We start from the raw sequence: 24377 nt of genomic DNA, 5'->3' as shown, positions 1-24377 counted from the left end.
ACAAACAGTGACGGTGGCTAAGGATGGTTCTTATGGTGGTGGAACTCGGTTAGGCAGTGGTGGCCGGAAGATGAAGAAAGAGAGGTGGCGGCTACATCATTCTATTAGGGTTAGGGTTGGACGAGCATTCAAATAGTTTAAATACCCGACTCCATGCAACTTATGGAGAAAATGACAAAACTGGTCCCTCTCATTCCATTCTCTTCATCCCACATCCAATAATTACCATTTATACCCTGGCTCCTTAAAATCCTTACATATTAGATCCTAATGATACCAAACACTCCTTAACTTTTAAGAATCTTTACAAATCAAATCCCGAACCTACACTTTAACCCCCGAAGGTTCAGTTCTTTCCATTTGGTTTCCCGAGACCAACACCCCTACTAATTATTATTTAATTTCTGAGCCCTAATAATATAAAATAATAATAATAATTACTTCCCGGGGCTCCTGATTTATTATTTAATTACTCTCTTCAAAATGGGATGTTACAACCATGTTCATTCAATCTATGCTTTAACCCACAAGTTTTAACTTATATTCTTATGGAATTTATAACATCTTTTTTTTTACAAAATAAAAACACGAAAATAACTTAACTACACTTATTAACTTCAATTCTAAAAGAATATTTATTTTTTGTTTCTTGCTTAAACTTCAATTCCATACGAATTCTAACAAAATAGTATCTATTTTACTTCTAATAGAATATTTCAACACAAGTATAAACATGTTAATGTAATTCTAACAAAATAGTATGTAATTTAAGACCATATAAACATTATTTCCCCGTTTTTTAAAATCTAAAACTCATGACATTCTAGAGTAAGTCAATTGTTAATTTCTATTTGATTAGGGATATGATTTCATTTTTGGATTCATTGATATATTATATTAATTAAATCAAACATTGTACAATAATACTTTTTAGTCCATAACTAATGATTAATATAATATCAAATATATCTTCAACGTTCAGAGTGCAAATCATAAAATCCTTTGTTCGGAAAAAAAAAGCAATCCTATTTCGGAAGAAAAGCAATTCATCCGAATCAGTAAGATTAATAAACTTATGAACTCTAATCCTATAAATAAAAAAGTGACTTAGGTCAACTATATATCATGGTACCTCAACATCAAATACACCAAGATTCAAAGAGCAAAATTCAAGGAATGTCAAAATAGGTTAATGACTTGTGAGATTGAAATTTGTTTATGAACATATAATAATCACATTGGGACTAGCAGAAAAGGAAAAAATAGCAAATGTAAAACTAAAAATTAATATTCAGTAAAATGAACATCGAATTTCACCTTGCCAAGGGAATGAGGCACTAGCTCCGGCGATTATGACGTCAACATTGTAGGTGGAAGAAGGCATTGATGACACCAACAACAAAAAATGATAATTTATAGAGAAAATTGCTAAAATCAAGAAGAAATTTGAACCCCCAATTTATATAATAAGAACCCTAATCGAAGAACATACTTGGTTCGATGAAGGATGAATGACAGAAAAGGGAGCAATTTCAATGAAATTAACAGGTAGTCAGGCAAGCAACAGACAACAGAACCAAAAAAGCACAACCTGGGGGAAGCTGTTTGTGGATGTAGCAGATGGAAATGGTGAGGACGATAGTGGAATGAAAGTGTAGGGTTGTAAAATTCATTAATATTAATAGGCTCAAAACCAAACAAAGTTACTAAGATTATAGGCTCTAATTTTAAATTCAATTAATTGATTTATAAGCCATTTACCAAATTACCTTTATTGATTTAATAAATTATTTAATTATTTGTTAATTTGTGATTAGTGCATTCAAAAACACAATATCTCTCTCTCTCTCTCTCTCTATATATATATATATATATATATATATATATATATATATATATATGTATGTATGTATGTATGTATGTATGTATGTATGTATGTATGTATTGTAGTTTTAACAAGGAGCAAAATGATGAAGAAATAGAAATATGTATCGATAAACATTTTATACACAGAAAGAAGAGTTTCATTTGCATATAAACATCAAGCAAGAGGGTTTTCAAGATGAACTTATTCTCCGTATAAAAGCATAACAGTTAAAATGAAAATTAGTCACAAAAGGGATTTTTATGGCAATAAAGTATCACCAAAACAAAAAAGAATGTTTTATATGGTAGTTTTAACACCAAGTTTGTGGTATGGTTTTCTAGATATGATAATGGAACGGGTTCAGAACAAATCAGCTTTGATCCAAACCCTTTAACAAATTTCGAATCTAATACAAACTTGCTTCATAACTTTTATGGTTTTGAATAATCAAACTGATATTCTTAGCTAACGAATCAATGGGTATTTGTCTACTACCCCGATCCAATTACAATAGTAATTTTATGCAATTATTATGCATTCCACAAAGTATTATCTATAAAACAAAATGAATCATATTTTATAAAATATGTAAAATAACATTTCTTAAATAAAATAAATGTCTACTATAGCAACCATGGATAAGCAATGTATACATCGAGATGTATCTTAAAATATTTTAGAATACAACCGGTTAACTCACTCGGTTACTATACAAAAGAAACGGTTAGGGAAATTAAAGACTATAATTCTAATATATCTACGTGACAGATTATATACGGAGCAAATCGATAATGATATATACCAAACCTTTTTAATAAAAGGATAAATAGGTACAGGTTGTTAACGGGTAAATAAATCAAATATTAAGATCGAAACGTTTGTAATTCTTATGGGTTTGGATTAGATTAGGATGAAAACTCACTCCATTGTTAGGTCTAATTATGGTCGATTAAGAAGGATCACAAGAGAAAGATATGGCCCATGTGGGTCATGGAAATGAGGGTGTTGAAATGGAGTTGTAGTAGAACATTAATGGATAAAATATATGTAACACTTGTAATTTGGGGTGATAAATTGTAACCTTTGAATGAATTTTTTTATGAACCGAACTAAATTAAAAAAATCAAAAAATAATAACTAAATTAAACCCAATACTTTTAAATAATAAAATTTTAAAAATAAAGTCAAGTTTATAAATTTAGGAAATGAATTGGCTAAATAGAAAAAAACATATGTGAAACTTTTATTTAACCTATTTAACCCCGATAAGATTAATAATGTAGATATACTTATATGGTTATGGTTATATTAGTAACATTAAAAGCTAGTTGGCAAATTGGGCCAACTTCGAGGGTCGTAGGAGGAAAAGTGTAACTAGAAGGACCAAAGGTTTCAAGATGGAAACTAATGAACATAAATCCCAACTATCCTGCCCTTTATCCCATTATCATAATTGAGACATTTAGAGAGAGCTTAGGTTACGATTTTAGTTATTGAAGATGGATTTGAAGCTTAATTGAAGTATTGTTAAAGGTTTGGTGCTTGAATCATCAAAGTAAGTTGAAGAAGGTAGTAAATCGTAATCATAATCTTCAATTTAGTGTTCTAGGGTTTCGATTATCCTTTAATTTGAATTCCTATGATGATTATTGATATAGATTTGATATTTATTTAGTATTTCATAATAGTTCATTAATAGGGTAAATGTCACTATAGCTTAATCAATTATCATCATTTATCCGATTTGGTCATTAAAGTATTTTTTTTGCTCAATAGGTCATTAAACATACAACTTACATGTCTATTAAGTCACTTTCATTAGGTTTTAACAGATTATGTGTTAACCAGTTATTATAATTTACAAGAATGGTCCTTATGGTTTCAATTTCTTTTGTGGTTGGTCTTTTACCAGCATCATTCATCACTTGCACCACCACCGTTCACTTCCAGCACCCACCAATGTTCACCTAGAGCACCTTTACCATTTTTGATTTAGAGTTTAGTTTATCGGTCGATTTTAAGTAAAATATGATACACTGGTAGAAGCTTCAACCATTTTAAATCCCTAAAATTGACCAAAAATATGCTAAATCACTAAAAAGGGTCATCGTAGAAGTTTGCAAACTGCATTTAATATTAGTTGGAAAAATAGTTGCATTAAAAATGATCAGTTTTTAATATGGGGTTCTTGTCACAAATAACACGAATAAAAATGTATATGTTGGTAGTTGGTGAACTGCATTGAGTGTTGCATGGTGTAACAATTTCATTCGAATAATCCAATTCAAATAACCATGTCATGTATATACTTTGTGAAGGTAACGAGTATTGATGCATTCTCTATAAGAAAAAGTTAACTCACGAATGTCTTATTGGTACTTAATTTCTTATTTAGGAAATAGACATTGTTACACTTTCTTCAATGTTGATTTTGAACATATTTTTTTTCTTAAAATGCATTTTTAAAATTGAAACTCGTTGAAATTACCTTTTTTTTATAAAAATTAAAAAAGATTGAGATTTTTTTTGTGAGTGATCGTATGTTAGAATAATGGTTAATGGGGTTACCCGAGGTGAAGGGTGGTTGTTGCCAAAATTGAAGCGTGGTGATGTCGGTGATGAACTGTGTTGGTGTGGGACCAACCACGAAAGAAATTGAAATCATATGGACCATTCATGTAATTTATAATAACCAGTTAACGGAGGATATGTTAAAAAGTAACGAAAGTCACTTAATAGACAGGAAAGCTGTAAGTATAATGACCTATTGCGAAAAATACTTTAGTTACCAAATCGGATAAATGACGATAGTTGATTAGACTATAATGACATTTACCCTCATTAATATATCACCGATATCCTTTAATGTTGCTTCAATTGAGTATATGGGATGATTTGTTGTTTTATATGTAAGTATCTTTGGCTTGTTATCATTGAAGGGTCTATAATACATTTTTTTTGTCACCATTTAGCTTAAAAGTACCTTTTTTAACCGTACTTGTGAAAGACATAAACTCTATTCTTTCTAAAACTACATTATATTTCTGAAAGACCCAAACTTTCATACTTCACAATATTCTTATTCCAAAACATGCTACATGCATATTTATAAAACAATATATTACATTGATAGTTTATTTACATAGACTAGATACAAACCGAATATTAAGATTGTTTTATAAAGTTTTATATATATTACATTCATTCCCAGGAATACAATACAAAAGTTATAATATTATCTATTCTACATCTTCCACCACTACAAAACTATATTATATGTTTATCACCTGCAGTAGTTTAAACATTGAGAGGGATAAGCGGGTGATGCTTAGTGAGTTCAATAACAGTTACAATATAACATTATGCCATATACATATCAATATGACAGAAGCAAAGAGGGACAAGGAACAAGATAGGAAAATGAGTATCATATGACAGACTTTCCATATCAACAAATAATCAGATTCAAAGATTTGAATTCAATGAGACATAACAATTTCAACACTTGATATACATCAATAAGACATCAGCCCAAGTGGCAAAGAAAATATAATTTCAGAATATCATTTCACAAGAATACACAGGCTTTCAGCCATGTCTTTGTATTCTGCTATGGCAAAGTGATGCATATGTCATACACTTCATGACCAATGGCTACCTACCAGTACCTAAGTGATGCTTATGTCATACACTTCGTGGCCTATGGTATAGCTCATTATCATAATAACATGGGAAAGGACATTGAACATATAACACATAACATACAATTGTCCCTATATTGAAACTCACTGTGTAATAACTGGGGATTAAATGATGATTTGGGCAGCACTTCAACTCTAAATATGACTTTCTGTGACAAAACCGGGGATTTTAGTTGAAAACCGGCCTTACTCGGGCAGAGTTTCGACATGAAAATATAATTTTCTGGGGAACTTCGGAGTGTCGGGGTTGATACCGGGGCTTAGGAGGGTTAAAAGTGGGTAAAAAGGGGTTTAAGGAGTGAGAGAGATAAGAGAAAGTAACATAAATCCGGAGATCCTCGATCTCTATTTATAGGGGACCGAAGCTACTGACTACGTTGGGCGTACCGCGAGGCGCCATCTACGTGGGGCGTACATGTGAGGCGTGTCCTCCGATCGGAACCCGGGTCTCGGATGTGGCAATCTTATCCATATGTGTGCCTCGTGCGGAGAGAGAGAGAGAGAGAGAGAGAGAGAGAGAGAGAGAGAGAGAGAGAGAGAGACGTGGCCAGCTTCTGACCCTGCATGCGTATGCTGGGTATACCTCCTCGGATAAGGCTTCGAATTTTCATTTATTTTTATTTAAAAAATTCGAAAATGTATCTTTTGCGTACGAGCTCCATTTTTGACGATCTTTATATCCACGCGTAGGCGAGAATATACTCTACAAGTTTTGTTTAGACTCCGTCGGCTAATTTTGACATTATTTTTATTATTAAATTTTTAATAGTCCGGGACAGGACAAGTCCGTTAAAAATTAATAACTTCTTCATCTGGCGTCCGTTTCTGTCTGTCTTTTTACCGTTGTAATAATATTTACTAGACCTTTGATTCTCGTTTAGGTCGTATTGGCTAAATATCACTCGATCTTTTTTTTTTTTTTGCGTTTTTAGCTGTCTACTGCTATATCGAAACTTATAAAAATCATAAGTTCCTCATACGGAGTCAGATTTGGATGTTCTTTTTATGAAAATTCTCAGTTTAATGAGTAATATGACTTTTATTTAGATCATAAGTGCTAAAAAGTAGTTTATCAAAAACTCACTTTTTACGTCATTCGGCGTCATGTTGGTTCTGTCGCGAAACTTACTTCAAATAGTCATAACTTCTTCCTTATAACTCGGATTTTAATAAGGTTTTCGCCTAAATGTTTCTAACGAGATTCTCTACAACTTTCAATAATAAAATTTTACTTATTTCAAATTTTATATTTTCGTTAAATTTGAATATTAGATTGGAATCTCATAAGACTTCCAATATTTTCCGAGTGATTCTAAACATAGTTTTACTTTATTTCTAGTAAAAAAACTATCTGTTAGAACTCAATACTCAAAATCATATAATATTTCATAATATTTTTTCATTATAAAACACGATTTCAAAACGCGTATGTTACAAATACCTCCTCCGCAAAACAAATACCTCCTCCTTTTGAGGATTTCGTCCCCGAAATTACATCGATTAAAACAAATGGGGATATTTCGCTTTTATCTCATTCTTATTTTCCCAAGTATAACTTGGGCCTATATGGTGTTTCCACTTGACAAGCACCAACTCTAGTTCTTTACTATGTAGCTTATTCGTTCTTTCATTTACGATCTCTTCAAGCTCTTCTACATATCTGAACTTATTATCCAATTTCACTTCGGAAAATGGAATGTCCACTTCATCATATATGCTTAAACACTTACACAAATAACTCACATGAAACACATCATGAATACCTGCCAAATCTTCCAGTAATTCTAAGCGGTATGCTTGTTTACCAATCCCCTGGGTGATTTTGAAAGGCCCAACAAATCTGGGACTCAACTTTCATTTCTTTCCAAATCGCATAAGGCCTTTCCATGGGGATACCTTTAGCATTACGAAATCACCCACCTGGAATTCTATCGGTCGTCTCCTCTTTTCTGCATAGGACTTTTGTCGATCTTGGGCTGCTTTCATTCTTTCTTGTATGATTTGAATATTGTCAGTGGTGTCTTGAATCATTTCAGGGCCTCCAAGGATTTTCTGTCTTATATCACTCCAACATAATGACGTGCAGAATTTACAACCATATAATGCTTCATATGGTGGCATTTTGATTGAAGCGTGGTAACTATTATTATATGAAAATTCAACAAGAGGTAAATACTTATCCAAAGTAGCACCGAACTCCAAGACGCATACACGAAACATATCTTCTACTGTTTGGATTGTTCTCTCTGTCTAACCATCTGTCTGGGGATGATAAGCTATGCTAAGAGCAACTAGTGATCCCAATTCACGTTTCATACTCACTCAAAAGTGAGAAGTGAAATGAGTATCAAAATCGGAAATGATCTTTAATGGCACACCATGTCTCGAAACAATTTCATCCAAGTATACTTGTGCATATTTCTCCATTGGAGCCGTTTCACGCATGGCGAGAAAATGTGCGATTTTAGTCAGACGATCGATGACTACCCAATTGCTATCATGTTGTTTAACAATCTTTGGCAATTTGGTAATAAAATCCATGGACAGTTCTTCCCATTTCCATACAGGAACACTAAGACTTTCTCGAGTTCCGTAAGGCTTTTGGTGCTCTGCTTTGACTTGTAAGCATACTAAGTATTCCTGCACATATCTTCCAATGTCTCTCTTTAATCCAGGCCACCAATAGTCAGCCTGTACATCATAGTACATTTTACTTGTACCAGGATGTATTGACAGTTTAGACTTACGGGCTTCATCTAAAATCTTCTGTCTTAATCCGCCAATCTCTGGAATCTATAGCCGATTCTTAAATACTTTTAGTCCATGTGGATCATCCAGTAGAATATCAGCATATTGTACCATCCCTTCCTTCTTCATATTTTCTGGCTTTAAGGCCTCTTCTTGCCATTTCTCTAGTTCATCAAGAATAGTGAACTTCACTTTAGTGTGGGTAATAGTATAACACATACTATTACGATAAACTTTCCTGCTAAGTGCATCGAAAACTACATTGGCTTTTCTAGGATGATACAGGATTTCACAGTCATAATCTTTGATCAGCTCCATGGCTCGTTGTTTTCTCATATTCAAATTTTGCTGACTGAATATGTACTTGAGACTTTTGTGGTCGGTAAGCAATTGACATTTTCTACCAAAAAGATAATGTCTCCAAAGTTTTATGGCAAATACCACTGTAGCGAGTTCGAGGTCATGGGTGGGATAATTCTTTTCATACTCTTTCAGTTGTCTTGAAGCATAGGCTATTATTTTACCATGCTGCATCAACACACAACCAAATCCCAATCTTGAAGCATCGCTATATACGAAGAAATCATTATCACCTTCTGGAAGTGATAAGATTGGAGCATGAGTGAAAAGATCTTTTAGAGTTTAAAATCATTTTGAAGTAGTTTGATTGATAAAACAGCTAAAAGTATAGAAAATCCATTATTTGATAGTTATTAATCACATGTGATTGCTATAATAACTATAATGTTTCAACTTGTATTCTCCCCTATAAAAGCATTTAAAAGGTAGATTAAGGGGTATGAACTCACCTGTAGTGAGTGATACGAAATTATGTTTGGAAATAGGATGTAGAGTGTCAGGTGAAACCTTGAACACATACAGATCCTAATAAACATATAATGACATGTATGTGTATTTGATTAGTGTATAAACAACTAATTATAAGGGATAACACCCTAATAGATTAGGAAACTCTTAGATTGAAGGGATACAATAACATATGATTGCATAACTAGGGTGCATGGCCACCCTATTAAGTTTACGGTCCTAAGAGGTACGACCATTGGAGTTCACACTCCAAGTGTTCACGGTCTTAGGAGTTTACGGTTCTTGGGTTCACGGTCTAATGACCTTACGGTCATGGAGTTCACGATCTAAGGAGATTCAACCGCAAACTCATCAAATCTTGCACAAATGATAGTTTTCAAGGGCTTCATTCAAAGGCATCGGATTTTAGGGACCATGCTTAGCCTTAGGAAGGGTAAAGGCTATAAGAACACCCTTTATAAGGGTTTACGGTCTATGAAGATTCATAGAACCGTAAACTCTTTTGTTCATGTAAGGAGTGATGATCTTAAGTCGAAAATGAAGGATCCTAACTAGATAGATGTAAAGGAGGATGGTACTTACGGTTTTGAAGGCAAGGAAGGTGTTTTCGGTCCAAAACACAACCATGTTCTTGAGAATATTTGATGATCTAGATAAAAGATGAAATCCTTGGATGAATCAAGAGTGAAACATGGATTTAGGAAGGATCTAACACATAAATAAGGAATCACTTACTTGTTCTTGAAGATTTGGAAGCAAAAGTTTATGCTTTTTGAGAGAGAATCAGTTCTAAGGCTTGAAAAGTGAAAAGAATGGTTGAAATGATCAACCATTATATATATATATATATATATATATATATATATATATATATATATATATATATATATATATATATATATATATATATATATATATATATATAGGGAGGAGTTTATGGTCACCATGACCGTAAGCTCTAAAGTCCTGACCGTAAACTCCTTTTGAGGAGTTTTACGGTTTGCTAGATAGTTTAGAACTTAAACCGACACTTCCAAATACTGATTCCTTTGATGCACTAGTCTCAGAATACTCAGAATAGACCCTAAATAGTGCTAAAAAATAGCAACACGAGTCTAACTTTAATAGATTTGAACGCTTATACAAGCTAGAAATTTCGGGTTGTCACACAAATCCTGGCCCTACGATTCTTACCCAATCCAACAGTTAGTGATCTCCAGAAAGGGCACTTTCATTTCCCTCCAGTATGTCGCCACTAATAGCCCCTTTGTCGCCGCTATTAATGTCGCCCCTTTTGTTCGTATGCGTCTTCCCAGAATCCATTCTGTAACTCCAATTGATAACCTATCTTAGCTAAACGATCTTTCCGGTGACGATTTGCGACATCTCCGGTGACACCACTGCTCTCCACCTCCGATTCACCTCCAAAGCTGACTCCCATTGCTGGTATAAACTCCAAATTCGACTGTCACCTCCATTGTTGACTGCACCTTCGATTTAGACTTCATATCTCCGGTGAGGTTTGTTTTCACGACCCATTTCTCTTTCTCTTCTTCTCTTAGCACACATAACCACCACCGATGTTGATTTCAACTGATTTTTTTCTGTTTTAAGTTCCCAGCTTCACCATCGAGTACAACTTCACCACCGAGTACAACTTCACCACCGAGTCTAGCTTCGTTTTTCCAGCCAAGAAAAGGTTAGTTTGATCTGTTTCACTTCTGAATATGGATTGTATGCATGTGGATATCTTAATCATTGTATGAATTATAAATGTATATGTAAATGTGATGGAAACTATTGACTGTGAAATTGATGGAAACTATTGCAAATTAGTTTGATTATTTTGATCTGTTTCACTTGTTTGAATGTATATGTAAAATTGATTGAAACTTTTGACTGTGAAATTGATGGAAACTATTGTATGCAGGAATATGTTAGTTTGATATGTTTCATTTGTTGATCATGTAGGAATTGATGAATTTATATGTAAATTGATATGTTTCACTTGTTGATCATATATGAATTGATGACTTTATATGTAAATTGATATGTTTCACTTGTTGATCATGTATGAATTGATGAATTTATATGTAAACTGATATGTTTCACTTGTTGATCATTTATCAATTGATGAATTTATATGTGAAATTGATGTATATATGTGAAACTATTGTATGTTTATCATGAATTTATATGTAAAATTTAAGAATGTTTATATGATTATTAGAAATATATTTTATTCTATATTAAAAAAATAAAATAAATACATCATAATACATAATTTTTTTCTATAATCTAATAAAGAAACATTGGTCAAAAATATTTTTAAAAGAAAAAGAAGAAGCAGCAGAATAAACCAACATGCAATTGCTACCACCAATTTAGCTTTTTCTAAATCCTTTAATTTTATTATCTTTAATACATAATTTTTTTCTATAAGCTAATATCATTTTTGAAATATATTTTATATATATAAGAAAAAGTCATAGTTCAGTTTATAAAATACAAATAAAAACATTTTATGATTTAAAACGTTAGTGACTATATATATATATATATATATATATATATATATATATATATATATATATATATATATATATATATAATGATAATAAACCTAACTATTTGCAAAAAAGATTTTGATATAATCAACTTTCATATCTTTTATTCTAACAATACTATTTCCAAAAAATATGATAGTTATCATTCAATAATACAACCATAATAAAATAATTAAATTATTTATAAATTAGTTATTGAAATATTAATCACTTTAAGTAAAAAAATTAGATTAAATGAATCTTATTATGAAAACAAAAAAACTTATTAAATGAATCTTATTAAGTAAAATAAAAAGTAGGTTATTTAGTTACTTAATCCATCATATCAATTAACTTTATCACTTCAATATCTATATTTTCAATCCTAATTCTGGTTCTTGTAGAGTAACATTAAAATCTAACCTATGTTTTAGTTGCAACATGTCTATTGATATACCCTGAACTACTATTGAAAACCGTAACTTTACCCTGTTCCAACAAGGACTCGACTCTTTTATCGAGAGGTCCAAACTACACGTCGATAACAAAGTTCAAATCAGATGCCCGTATAAAAAATGTAATGTTAATAAATATATACTACTAGCCATAATGAAATTCCATATACTTCAACATGGTTTTAGTCCACATTATGTTATATAGAAGTATCATGGCGAAAATATAGTTCATCCGGTTGTTTAAGAAATACCGCGTAGTAACAAGATGGACGATGTTATTGTTGATGTTATGGGGGGTGTGATTGGAAATGATACCAACCACGACGATGGGAACCCATATACTGGCAGTAGCGGTGTCGATGATGGATTTCAAAAGTTGTTAGATGAAGTTCAATTAAAATTATATCCTGGATGTTCGTTTTCGTCCCTTGACGTTTTAACAAAGTTGATGCATATTAAGGTGATCAACAAATGGACTGATAGTTCATTCGATCAGCTTCTTGAGTTGTTGCAAACTGGATTTCCTCAAGGAAATAGGGCCCCCCATCACATTATGAAGCAAAAAGGACACTTAAAAAAATCGGCTTGGGTTATGAGTCAATACATGTATGTAAAAACGACTGTTTTCGTTTTTGGAAAGAACACAAGTTGTTGCAAAAGTGTCTAATTTGTAATGAGAGTCAGTGGGTTGATGAAAATACAAAGGGCAAGAAGGTGGCTCATAAAGTGTTACGATACTTTCCTTTGACCCCCAGACTACAACGTTTTTATTGTTGTAGACACACAACTAAATATATGATTTGGCATAGTACCGGACAATCCAAAGATGGTACGATGCTTCATCCCGGTGATGGTACTTCATGGAAAAAATTTGATATGAAGTATCCTAACTTCTCGAGGGAACCCCGAAACATGCTTAGGGCTTGCTGCTGATGGTTTTAATCCGTTTGGTAACATGTGCAATCCTCATATCACGTAGCCTGTCATACTCACCACTTACAATTCTCCACCATGGCTATGCATGAAAGAGTCCACCTTCATGTTGAACTTGTTGATTCCCGGCCCCAAAGCACCCGGGAATGACTTGGATGTGTTTCTTAGGCCGTTAGTGGATGAGTTGAAGCAGTTATGGAGTTTTAGTGTACGTACTAAAGACGCAGCGACAAATACATTCTTCAATATGAAAACGATGTTGCTATGGACAATAAACGACTTTCTAGCTCGTAGTAGTTTATCCGGTTGGAGCGGACAAGGATAGAAAGCTAGTCCGACTTGCAATGAAGACACTCCGTCATACTCGTATATACGAGTATCATCAATAATACGTCTGATTGCGAGACTGATTATGATGAACAACATTCTGATTATGATAGTGATGTGTCGGCCGACACTGAAGTGTCTGAGGGCGAGAATGATTAAAAAAATCTTTACATTTGACTAGTAAAATAAGGTTTGCATTTGTTGTAATCATATTATATTATATATATATATATATATATATATATATATATATATATATATATATATATATATATATATATATATATAGGGAAGAGTTATATGGAAAATGAATCATTAGGGCAACACATATTGAACCAATGAAAACATGACAACACATCACTTCTACAATAACTTCCACAATACATTACTTGTGAAGAAAGAAATGGACACGTGTCATTTGATTATTGGTTCCGGTAGATGTTGCCCTAGTTATTTGTTTTCCATAGAACTCATTCCTATATATATATATATATATATATATATATATATATATATATATATATATATATATATATATATATATATATATTCATATTGTGTTATAATTTTTCAGGATGTCATTTTTTTGGATTGCATTGCTCCATCTCATGGTTGTTGTGATGGGCCATGGAGGCGACAGTGGTGACGAGCCACCACATCCGTTCGGTGGAGGTTTTGGTGATCACTAGAACGATGGTAATTAAGATTTATTCTAATTCTTGTATTTCATATTGTATGTATAAAAAATTATTCTGACTAATATTTTTTTATGCAGTGGTGCCTCCGAGATGAAGAGGCATGGCGATAAATAAAAAAAATGCACAAACTATATAAAGCTAACGGTGAACAGCCTCTAAGGATAATATTTGACAGAAATACTAACATGTCGATTGGAGAGATGTACGAATGTTTCATTCAAGAGGTTAGGAGCTACATGTGATGGGACATCGGTTTTGATAAGGACACATGGAATGATGTTTCTGAAGCAGAAAGGGTTGACATGTTCCAATATCTTTCGGTAAATTATTTATAAAGTTATATATTTAATATTGTTTAATTTGATTTATTATTAATTTCTCTATCTTTTTTGCAGTCATGATTTGATTTTAGAGCGATTAGAAATGACCCCATGGCTACAACTTATTGGGCGTCACTGAACAATTGAATATGTGTGCGGTATAGAGGCCGCAAAAATATTGCAAAAAACCGTTTCATTGATTTTGCAGGGGATTTGGAGGCAACAAGGGCTCAAGCCCCTACGGGTATGGATCTGCAGCGTTGGAATGCTGCTATTGACCACTTCTTAACAGAAAAACATCAAAAACGATCCGCTGGAAACAAAGAATGCCGGAAGAAGCAAGTAGTTAAGAATCGTGGAGGGACATGCAACTACTACGGTAGCGCTTGTTTTAAGAAAGTAAGTTACGATAATGTTTATTCAGTTATAACAGATTTTTTAATGTTTATTCAAGTATAACATATTTTGTAATGTTAAACAAAATTTGAATAGACTTGAAGCATTTCATCGTGCGCATATGAATAAAAAAGGCGAATTTGTTGATCCTTTGGTTGAAGACCAATATGTAAGTTATTATTACTTAAAAATGAAGTAAATTGTTATTTTTTTGTTTTAGTTTTAACGTATATTAACAATCTTTGTGAAATACAACATGCCTTGGTTGCTGAGGTTGCTATACAGATCTATCACATAGCTGACTCTGGTGGTGATCCAGACACCATTGATTAGATCGCAATATTTGAGAAGGTGTTGGGTACACGAAGAGGGCATGTGAGAGGCATTGGGCCTAAACCTTCTTCAGCTGTGGGTACAAGTGCTTCATCCCAATGACAGTCACAGTCACAAGCACTGCAACCAACACACGTACTTGTTAAATTCTTAAAGATTTTGGTAGTTTTGTTATATTGTTAAGGACTTAATGTATTTGTAGTAATTTTTGGTAGCTCGGTAGTTTGTTAAATTGTTAAAGACTTAATTGATTTGGTACTTTGATGGTTTGATAGTTTGTTGAATTGTTAATGACTTAATGTGCTTGTGACTTAATTGTAGGATATTGATGTGAATGTTTTTCTTCAAAACCCGACATTTATAACAGTCATTAGAGACATTATTCGCTCGTTTAAAAACCAACTCAACAACGTGGAAAACAACGATGGAGAGGACGATAAGGAAGACGAAGACATATAGTATTTCTTGTTTTATGATATGGAGGATGTTATTTTGGAGTTTTTAGATAGTTTATGGATGATATATTAGATGTTTGTTTGAGATTTATTAGATATTTTATGAAATATGGTATGTTTGATGTTTTTATATAATGTGGTATGTATTTATTTATGTATTTTTATCAAAACTACGTTTTATAATATATATAAACTAATATTATAAAAAATATGTTTTTTCTCAAAAAAAAAAAAAACATTAGCAGCGACGCCTTTAAGGACGACTAGGACCAATTGCGACGACCTATACCTCCGGGGAGGTTTGCCGGAAAAACTCCGGCCGGTTGCTGGAATATTAATAGAGACGACGTTATTTGCGATGACATTCGTGTATTAGGGACGACAACTATTAGAGACGACGACATTTGCGACGACAACCGGCTATTAGCTACGAAGCACATGTCATCTCTAAAGGTATAGCGACAACAAGCGGAATCAATTGCGACGATTTTTGTCGCCGCTAAAGGTTAGGTTTCTTGGAGACCTTTTAGATAGTTGTAACATCGTTTATTATTGAACATGTAGTGGAGATGACATGACAATAGCTAACAACATTTTTTTAATAGGTTGGCGGTAACCATATAGCTGATAGTCTTATTATAAGCCTATGAAGATTTCGTGCCACTTTCCTAGTTTCCTATACTTTGTGGTTGTGTTGCCGGCTTGATAGTCTTTTATGAAGTTCATAAAATATTAGAAGAAAAAAAAAGGCTATTTAATTTGTATCATGTCATTGACACAATTTACGATCTCCGGACTTTGAAGTTTGTGACGAGCACAAAAGAAAATAAAAATGTGCTACAATATTTGAGTCGAGCAAAATGGGCCTATTCTATTGTTTACACCAAGTCAAAAACTGATATTCCAGGTCAACCATCGAACATGATCATTAAAAAAGCATAGAAGATATCCTAGTTATCTCCGAGTACTTTCTCATGATAGTTTTGTAATATTTTATGAAGTTGACATAAACATGATAGGAGGAGGAGTAATTTCTTTAATTCATGACATATGATCCAAAGTCAAGCTAGGATGACGAGTATCGAGAATAAATGACTTCTAATAATGTGCCAATCATATTGGTTATAAAAAGTCAAAAACTAAGATTTCTCTAGATTGTCTCACCATTCACTAACATCAACAGATAGCCAAGTTTTATCTAAAAAATTGGGCAACATCGTCTTATGCTTTTCTGATCATTTATTCTTTTGGTATCATCTTTTTTCCTGTACATGTGCTTTAAGTTATGATCCTGTCGACTCATTAATTTGAAAAAATGGCCTAATATTTTCTGTGACATATTGAGTCCTACAAGGTCCAGATTCCGTTTTCAGGTAATTCTGATTTCTGTTTGTCAACTGCCGTTCAAAAAAAAAAAATATCTGATTGTCAACTCATTATATATCAAACGTTAATAAATTAAGAGCTCAAAATGCTATTGTTGCTATCATCAGTTACCATATTTAATTAGAACCTTTAGTGCCGTCCAAAAAATATTATAATTTTTTGTGGGGGAAAATGACTTAAAAGCCCAACGAAGTTTCCAAACCATTCAAAAAACCTCAATCATGTTTTGTCTGTTCAAAAAAACCCAACGAACTTAACATTTTGTCTAAAAAATCCAACAAAGTTCCAAACCGTTCAAAAAATCACAATTTTGTTTTGTTTAAGTTCGTTAGGTTTTTTTTGAACAGTCAAAACATAATTGGAGTTTTTTAAACGTTTTGGAAACTTCGTTGGCCTAACAAGTCATTTTTCCGATATGGTAATAAGCCACGTCATCTGTTTCTCTTATTTGACTACAGGAAAGTGTAACTTAGTTGGACTTTTTACACAAAATGTTAAGTTTGTTGGGTTTTTTTAAACAGACAAAACATGATTGAAGTTTTTTGAACGGTTTGAAAACTTCGTTGGGCTTTTAAGTCATTTTCCTTTTTTGTGGTGCATGCAGGTTATATATATATGGTTATAATATAACTGTGCAAGTAGTTAATCAGAACAAGCACCTACCTATCTGCAACCATGGTGCACAGAAAGCAGAAGAAGATCAACCTTTTTCTTCTAATACTCATTGGCTTTTTAAACCTTGTAGTATCTGCACACTCCATTCCATCTGAAAACAAAAATATCAACAGAAATAACAATATGTTAACAGGCTTGGGGATCATTCTAGATATTAAATCATGGATAGGGAAGTCAATTCACTGGAGCATTACCATGGCCATATCTGATTTTTATGCTCTTAATCACAGTTACAAAACAAGGATAGTTGTTCACACTAGGAACTCCAAAGGAGATACCATTAAAGCTTTGTCAGCTGGTAAGCTCTCTTGTTTGTTTCATTAAGTCATTTCTGTTGATATATTCAGTTTCCCTTTAAGTTATTTATCTTGAAAGTAATTTTTTCTTTTAATTTGCCTGAGTAGTAGAGGATCTTCTGAATAACGTAAAGGTGAAAGCCATCATAGGCCCAGAAACGCATCTTCAATCCAAGTTATTGTCCTTGTTCACTAACAAAGCTAAAGTTCCTATATTTTCTTTTGCTGGTTCCTCCTCAATGGACTACCCTTACTTGTTCCAAATCAAAGAAGACGAGTCCACAATGGCAAAAAGCATTGCTTCCCTTGTGGAATTATATAAATGGAGGAATGTTATCTTTATTCATGAGGACACCGATGATGGGAGGGAGATTTTACCATATTTGGCTGAGTCATTCCAAGATAAAGGCATCCGGATCAGTTACAGAAGCGCCATTTCTTCCTCAGCCACGCTTGATGATATCACCAAAGAATTGCATAGGCTAATGACTTTTAACACAACTGTAGTTATTGTGCATATGTCGCCTTCTCTAGCATCTAGCCTTTTCCTAGAAGCAAAAAGGTTACGAATGGTTACAGAAGAATATGGGTGGATTTTAACTGAAAAAACAGTTGATCTCTTGCGATCAACAAAGTTTGAAGTTATGGAGTCATTAGAAGGGGCACTAGGTTTTAGGTCGTACTTTCCAGCATCACACAGGCTGCATAACTTAACAGCAAGATGGAAAAATATATTTTACAGAAGGTACCCAACCTCAATAACAAAAGAGATGCCTATTCCTGCCATATGGGCATACGACACAATCTGGGCACTTGCCGACTGTGTTGAGAAGGTTGGAGTCCCCCATATTAATGGTGGGACTTTGCTCTTACATGAGGTGTTGAAAATCAGATTCAAGGGTATAAGTGGTGAGTTTGAACTTAGTGAAAGAAAAGTAAGATCCAATGGATATGAGATTGTGAATGTAATCGACTATGGTGAGAAGAGAGTAGGGTATTGGACACCATCAGAAGGAATCCGGACATTAGAATCTGTGATTAACAGCGAGCATCGATATTTTAGTCCAAAAAGTGGGGAGTTACAAACAACTACTCCCAGTAAAACGTTAAAAATTGGTGTTCTGAAGATAAAAAACTTTAAGTACTTCATGGATGTAGATCATAATGCTGAGACAAATGTTACAACGGCTAAAGGTTTCTCGGTAGATGTATTTAATACTTGCATACGTGCGTTGCCTTATAAAGTACCTTACATATTCATTGCATTTGAGAATGTCACTTACGATGATCTTGTACGCAAAGTCTATAATAAGGTATGTATGTTGTTTCTGGCTGAAGAAAACGCATATGATTAATATAAGAAGACATCTAATTTTGTAGTCTATATATAATAGTCTATATATTACTTCTTGATAGGAAATTGATGCAGTGGTGGGCGATTCAACAATCTTGGCCAACAGATCAGTTTATGCTGATTTTACAGCGACTTACACCGACTTGGGTATAGGAACACTAGTGAGAATCAAGAAAAGAGACATGTGGTTTTTCTTAAAGCCGTTTGACTTGAGTCTATGGTTAACTGCTATTGCTTCTCTTATTCTAACTGTGTTTGTTGTCTGGGCTATTGAATGTATGAATCAAGATTCCGAACGTTCACCAGCTCAGCAATTTGGAACAATCTTCTGGTTCATCCTGTTGACCATCTTTTTTGCTCAAAGTTCTCCCTCTTTCTCTCTATGATCCTTTTACCAATTAGAATTTGATCAAAATCTCAGAGTGGGTTTCATTTGTATTGTAGGAGAGAAGTTATCAAGCAATCTGTCAAGATTTGTACTGTTTATCTGGTTACTCGTAGTTCTTATATTGATCACCAGCTACACAGCAACACTAACCTCACTGTTGACAGTAGAACAATTTGAATTAACATCAAAGCGGGGAATTGTGGGCTTTCATGGAGGCTCTTTTATGAGAGGGGGAACCGTCAGTAACATACACTTTGAAGGTCATCAAAAGAGGGATTACTACTCATACGAGCATTATGCTCATGCTTTGTCAGAAGATGGTGGTGCTGATGCCATTGTTGATGAAATTCCATACATCAAGATGTTTCTTAGCAAGTACTCAGGAGACTATGCCTTGGTCTCTTCTGAACCTATCACTTCTGGTTTTGGCTTTGTAAGTACTCCTCCTCTTCATCACTTGCAATTCTTAATTAGCAAAATAATACTACTCTTGCATGAATTTAATTACTTGTAAAGTTGTAAGGTTTCTCTCTTACCAAGTCATGGAAATACATCTTAACAAATGCAAGGGAAAGGTGCATGCAAGAAATAAAATTGTTTTTGATTTGGCCGACATCTACAATACATTGAACTCATTGGAGAGTTTAATAGATTGGTAGATCATCATTTTACTTTCTATACAATTCTACTAGTAGTTTAATTTATACAACCAAATGTTTAATTTCTTTGATGTATTGAACTGTACAAAGTTTGGTTAACATGTTTATAAAATCTAATTTATGACGTTTAATAATTAAAAAGTTATCTTTTCCTAGTGGTCATTTAACTTCATAAATATCATATCTCACAATTGCAGATCTTCATCCTAAATTCTTTTCATGCACACTTCTATCATGTGTCAAAACTTTTGGCAATAAAAACATTGGATCTATCATGTATTCCAATTTTATAGTAAGGCTACGTAAAATCATTTCCACAACTCTTCTGTCTTTGGTGTTTTCACCGTTTATCCTCATCTGGTTTAGTAATACGATGACTCGGTTGTGGTATTCTTGTATGGATTCGGATTCCTTCATTTTAATATTATCGAATTAACACCTTAATTAAGGTTTGAAGTCTCACGAATTTAACCTTTTCTTCACCCCGGTAAGTCTTGTAAAGAATATCCCATGCATGTTTATGCTGACGTTGAGGAGATCCTTTATATATCTTTCTCTTTATTTTGTTTTAACTCGGCAGTTTATTTTGCGTTAAGGGTAGATACATTATTTGGTTTAACATATCCTGTTTAAACAATATTCCACAAATCTTGGGGTTCATAAAGAACTTTCATCTGGATACTCTAGTGATGCTAATTAATACCGGTTAATTTTAGGAGTTGTGGTTGTAATCTGTTTCCAACATTCAAAGACACCGGCTTTGATACCATGATGATAGATCAAGAGAGGGAATTAACAAAGATAATATACTAAACTTTTTATCTTTTATTTATTCACTTTTAGTGAGCAACACGTACAAAGAGTTTCAATTATACATATATATACAATATATTGTTCCTAAACAGTTGCGCCTTTTCAATATGCATGGCTTAATAATCTAATATAACCAGCCCAAATCCCATTGAATGCAAACCAGTACCAGACCAGGATCGGTCGGGTCGGATCCAACTAGTCCATATGCTCCTTCCTAATATAATTACAAACTTACTGGCGACGACGATAACACAAAGTCTTTATTTTTTTTAATTGTTGTAGCAAATATATATCCACGTTTGCTTGACATGTATCTTATTCAGATCTTCCAAAAAGGTTCACCGTTGGTCGAAGATGTCTCAAGAGAAATCGCCAGAATAAGATTTGACGGAACTCTAAAAAGCTTGGAAAAGAAGTGGCATCAAAATCACTTATTTGTTCCGTCGCGAAATTCTACGATGCCCAAAACCTTAAAGATTGATAGATTTGGTGGAATTTTTATTATTAGTGGGATCACTTCTACTTTGGCCCTCATGATCTCTGTAATTTGCCTACTTCAAGCGAAAATGGAGATCCATAATATCATTTTAGTTCTAGGGGGACGTAATTTGATGGCCAATATACGTTATCTTTTGTATAGAAATTTCATTTGAATTCTCAATTGATCTACCAACTAATTGTTGTAAAGTTGTAAGTGATCTTTCGTCGGAACATATAGATAGCTTTTACATTAAATAAGGAGATAGTGTTTAGTTGTGTATATAATTTGTGATAGTCTTTCTAGCTAATAATTCAGGATTGTTGATATTTCTTGTACCTTGTATGTATACACAATGAAATGCAAAATGTAACTCACATGAAAGAGGTCATGGTAGAGGTGGTAATAGCAACAAAAGAGGAACATATCATGGTGCCGGTTCAACTCAGTCTCGTAATGGCGACCGGGGAACCTCCAACCAAGTCAAAAGTAACATTTAATGTTATAATTGTCAAGATTACGAGCACTATGCAGCTGAGTGAAAGAATCCACAAAAAGAAAGAAGTAATAGCAATAACAACGATGTGCACTTGGTCCAAAACAAGACTGGTAACATGCATACAAGTGTTTTTTAGCAACATGCAATACGATGGATCACAAGGAAGAAATTTTCTTAAATGAACATAAAGTAACACCCAAACCGATCAGCTAGAGGCGACTCAATTCATACTAATGTTTGGTATCTCGATAATGGAACAAATAATCACATCACATGCCAAAAGGACAAATTTCGAAACCTTAATCAAATCCATTCATGGTGTTGTTCGATTTCGAGATGGTTCTAAAGTTTGTATCGAAGGTAAAGGTTCGATTCTTTTTCAATGCAACAATTGTGAAAAAAGACTATTACAAGATGTTTATTATATACTTAGCTTGTGCACTAGCATCATTAGTCTAAGACAACTTGCAGCAAAAGGTGACAAGATTTTGATGTTGGGTCCTTTTTTTGGATACACGACAAAGATGGAAGGCTCTTAGTGAAGGTAAAACCATCGTCTAATTGTCTCTATAAAATAAATTTAACTATAATAAATGTGTCTAACTAGTGAAACTAGTAAGTCATCATGGCTTTGGCATGCTTGCCTTGGGCATATCAATTTCCAGCACTTAAGATGATATCAAATAAAGAAATTGTGAATGGTTTATCTTGTATTAAAAAGACAAAACTGCAAAAATAGTCCCTGTGGTTTGCATTTTTTCAGGAAACAAGTCCAAACAGTGACTTTTTTTGATTCGTGGTCCTTTTGGAGTGGTTTGTATGTGAAAATGGTCCCTCCGAAAATTGAAATGACTATAATACCCTTGGGGTATTTATTTTTCATTTTTCTTTCATTATTTCTTAAAATTTAATATTTATTTATTTATTTTAGCAATTAAAAAAATAAAAAGGGTCCACCTCTCTCTCTCTCTCTCTCTCTCTCTCTCTCTCTTATTCCTTCATTCATCAGGTAGAAGACATTCCTTCATTCCTTCCCATTTTTCTTCACCACCGACCAAGGAAGGTTGTCGGCCACCGGAGCTGCCTTTTCCTTCCTCTTCCGGCCGAGCAACGCCACCCAAACACCCCTAAAGATCGTCATTCTCTCCAAAAGATCCAAAAACACCACCTTGATTGGCGACTGCTTTGCTCCTCCTCCCCTTCGTATGTTGTCGTGTGTTGCTACTGGGAAGCAAATGAACCATGGAGGGCTCACAATAGATCGACTGCCCATCCTTTCCTCGTGATTTCTCAGCCATCATCGGAGCTTCCCGTTAGCTGCCTTCGTTCCTTTCTTCTCGATCTGTCGAATCCCGTCGGCTGGAGCTTTGGGGGAAATACACTTGCATTCTTAATCGGCTTCAGGTAACATTTTATTTTATCCCCGATGATCAGATGTTGTGTTGGATCGAAATTTTGAGTTTATTGTTATGTGATTGTTTTAGGGTATACTGGAGTTGGGGTTCTTTAAACCACGGGAAGCGATGAACCCATGTTTCCCTCTGCAATTTCCGACTTCCTATCAGCAGCGATACCACAGGGACCGTATTTGGTTGATGTTTGTTCTACGTATTCCAATCAACAACCTTTTTCTCAGTTTGGTGGCTTAATTTCGGATTATGAAGGTTGACGCCCCTTAATTTAGGTTGGTATAGTTTGGGTATTAGATGGTATTTAATTACTTTCATTTAGATTGCATCGAGATTGTAGGCGGAGGTTGCTCCGACACTCGAGTGGGGTTAGGATGGTTATTTCCTATAGCAATCAGGAGGCGACCTTGCTGCCCTGTTTCTATTATGCTGGTAACGAACATGAAAGAGAGGGGGGAGGGAAAGGAGGTGGTTTGGTGGTCGGAGGTTGCTCCAGCAGTCGAGTGAGGTTGGGATGGTTGTTTCCGGTGGAGAGAAGGTGGTGGCAGCAGGGGTGGTGTAGTGTGTGGGATTTACGGTGGCATTTTAGTGGCCGACGGGGTGTGGTGGCTGGCTCTAGATCACCGGAGAGAGAGAGAGAGAGGGAGAGAGAGAGGTGGGACCTTTTTTATTTTTTTAATTGTTAAAATAAATAAATAAATATTAAATTTTAAGAATAATGAAAGAAAAATGAAAAATAAATACCCCAAGGGTATTATAGTCATTTTAATTTTCGGAGGGACCATTTTCACATACAAACCACTTCAAAAGGAC

General features: G+C 33.9%; 1 protein-coding gene across 1 annotated transcript; it reads left to right on the top strand.

The window, feature by feature from the left end:
* The first annotated feature begins 17668 nt into the window (after positions 1-17668).
* LOC111915547 (glutamate receptor 1.3) lies at positions 17669-21831 on the top strand. Its single transcript, XM_042897312.1, has 5 exons — positions 17669-17966; positions 18073-19277; positions 19381-19681; positions 19763-20139; positions 21502-21831. The coding sequence occupies exons 1-5, from the start codon at positions 17669-17671 to the stop codon at positions 21829-21831; spliced, it is 2511 nt and encodes an 836-aa protein (XP_042753246.1).
* Positions 21832-24377: the final 2546 nt, after the last annotated feature.

This window comes from Lactuca sativa, chromosome 8 (genome assembly GCF_002870075.4).
Source record: "Lactuca sativa cultivar Salinas chromosome 8, Lsat_Salinas_v11, whole genome shotgun sequence".
In the NCBI taxonomy this organism is placed as follows: Eukaryota; Viridiplantae; Streptophyta; class Magnoliopsida; order Asterales; family Asteraceae; genus Lactuca; species Lactuca sativa.
Note: the sequence above shows the minus strand (reverse complement) of the source record. Positions and strands in the feature narration are given on the sequence as shown.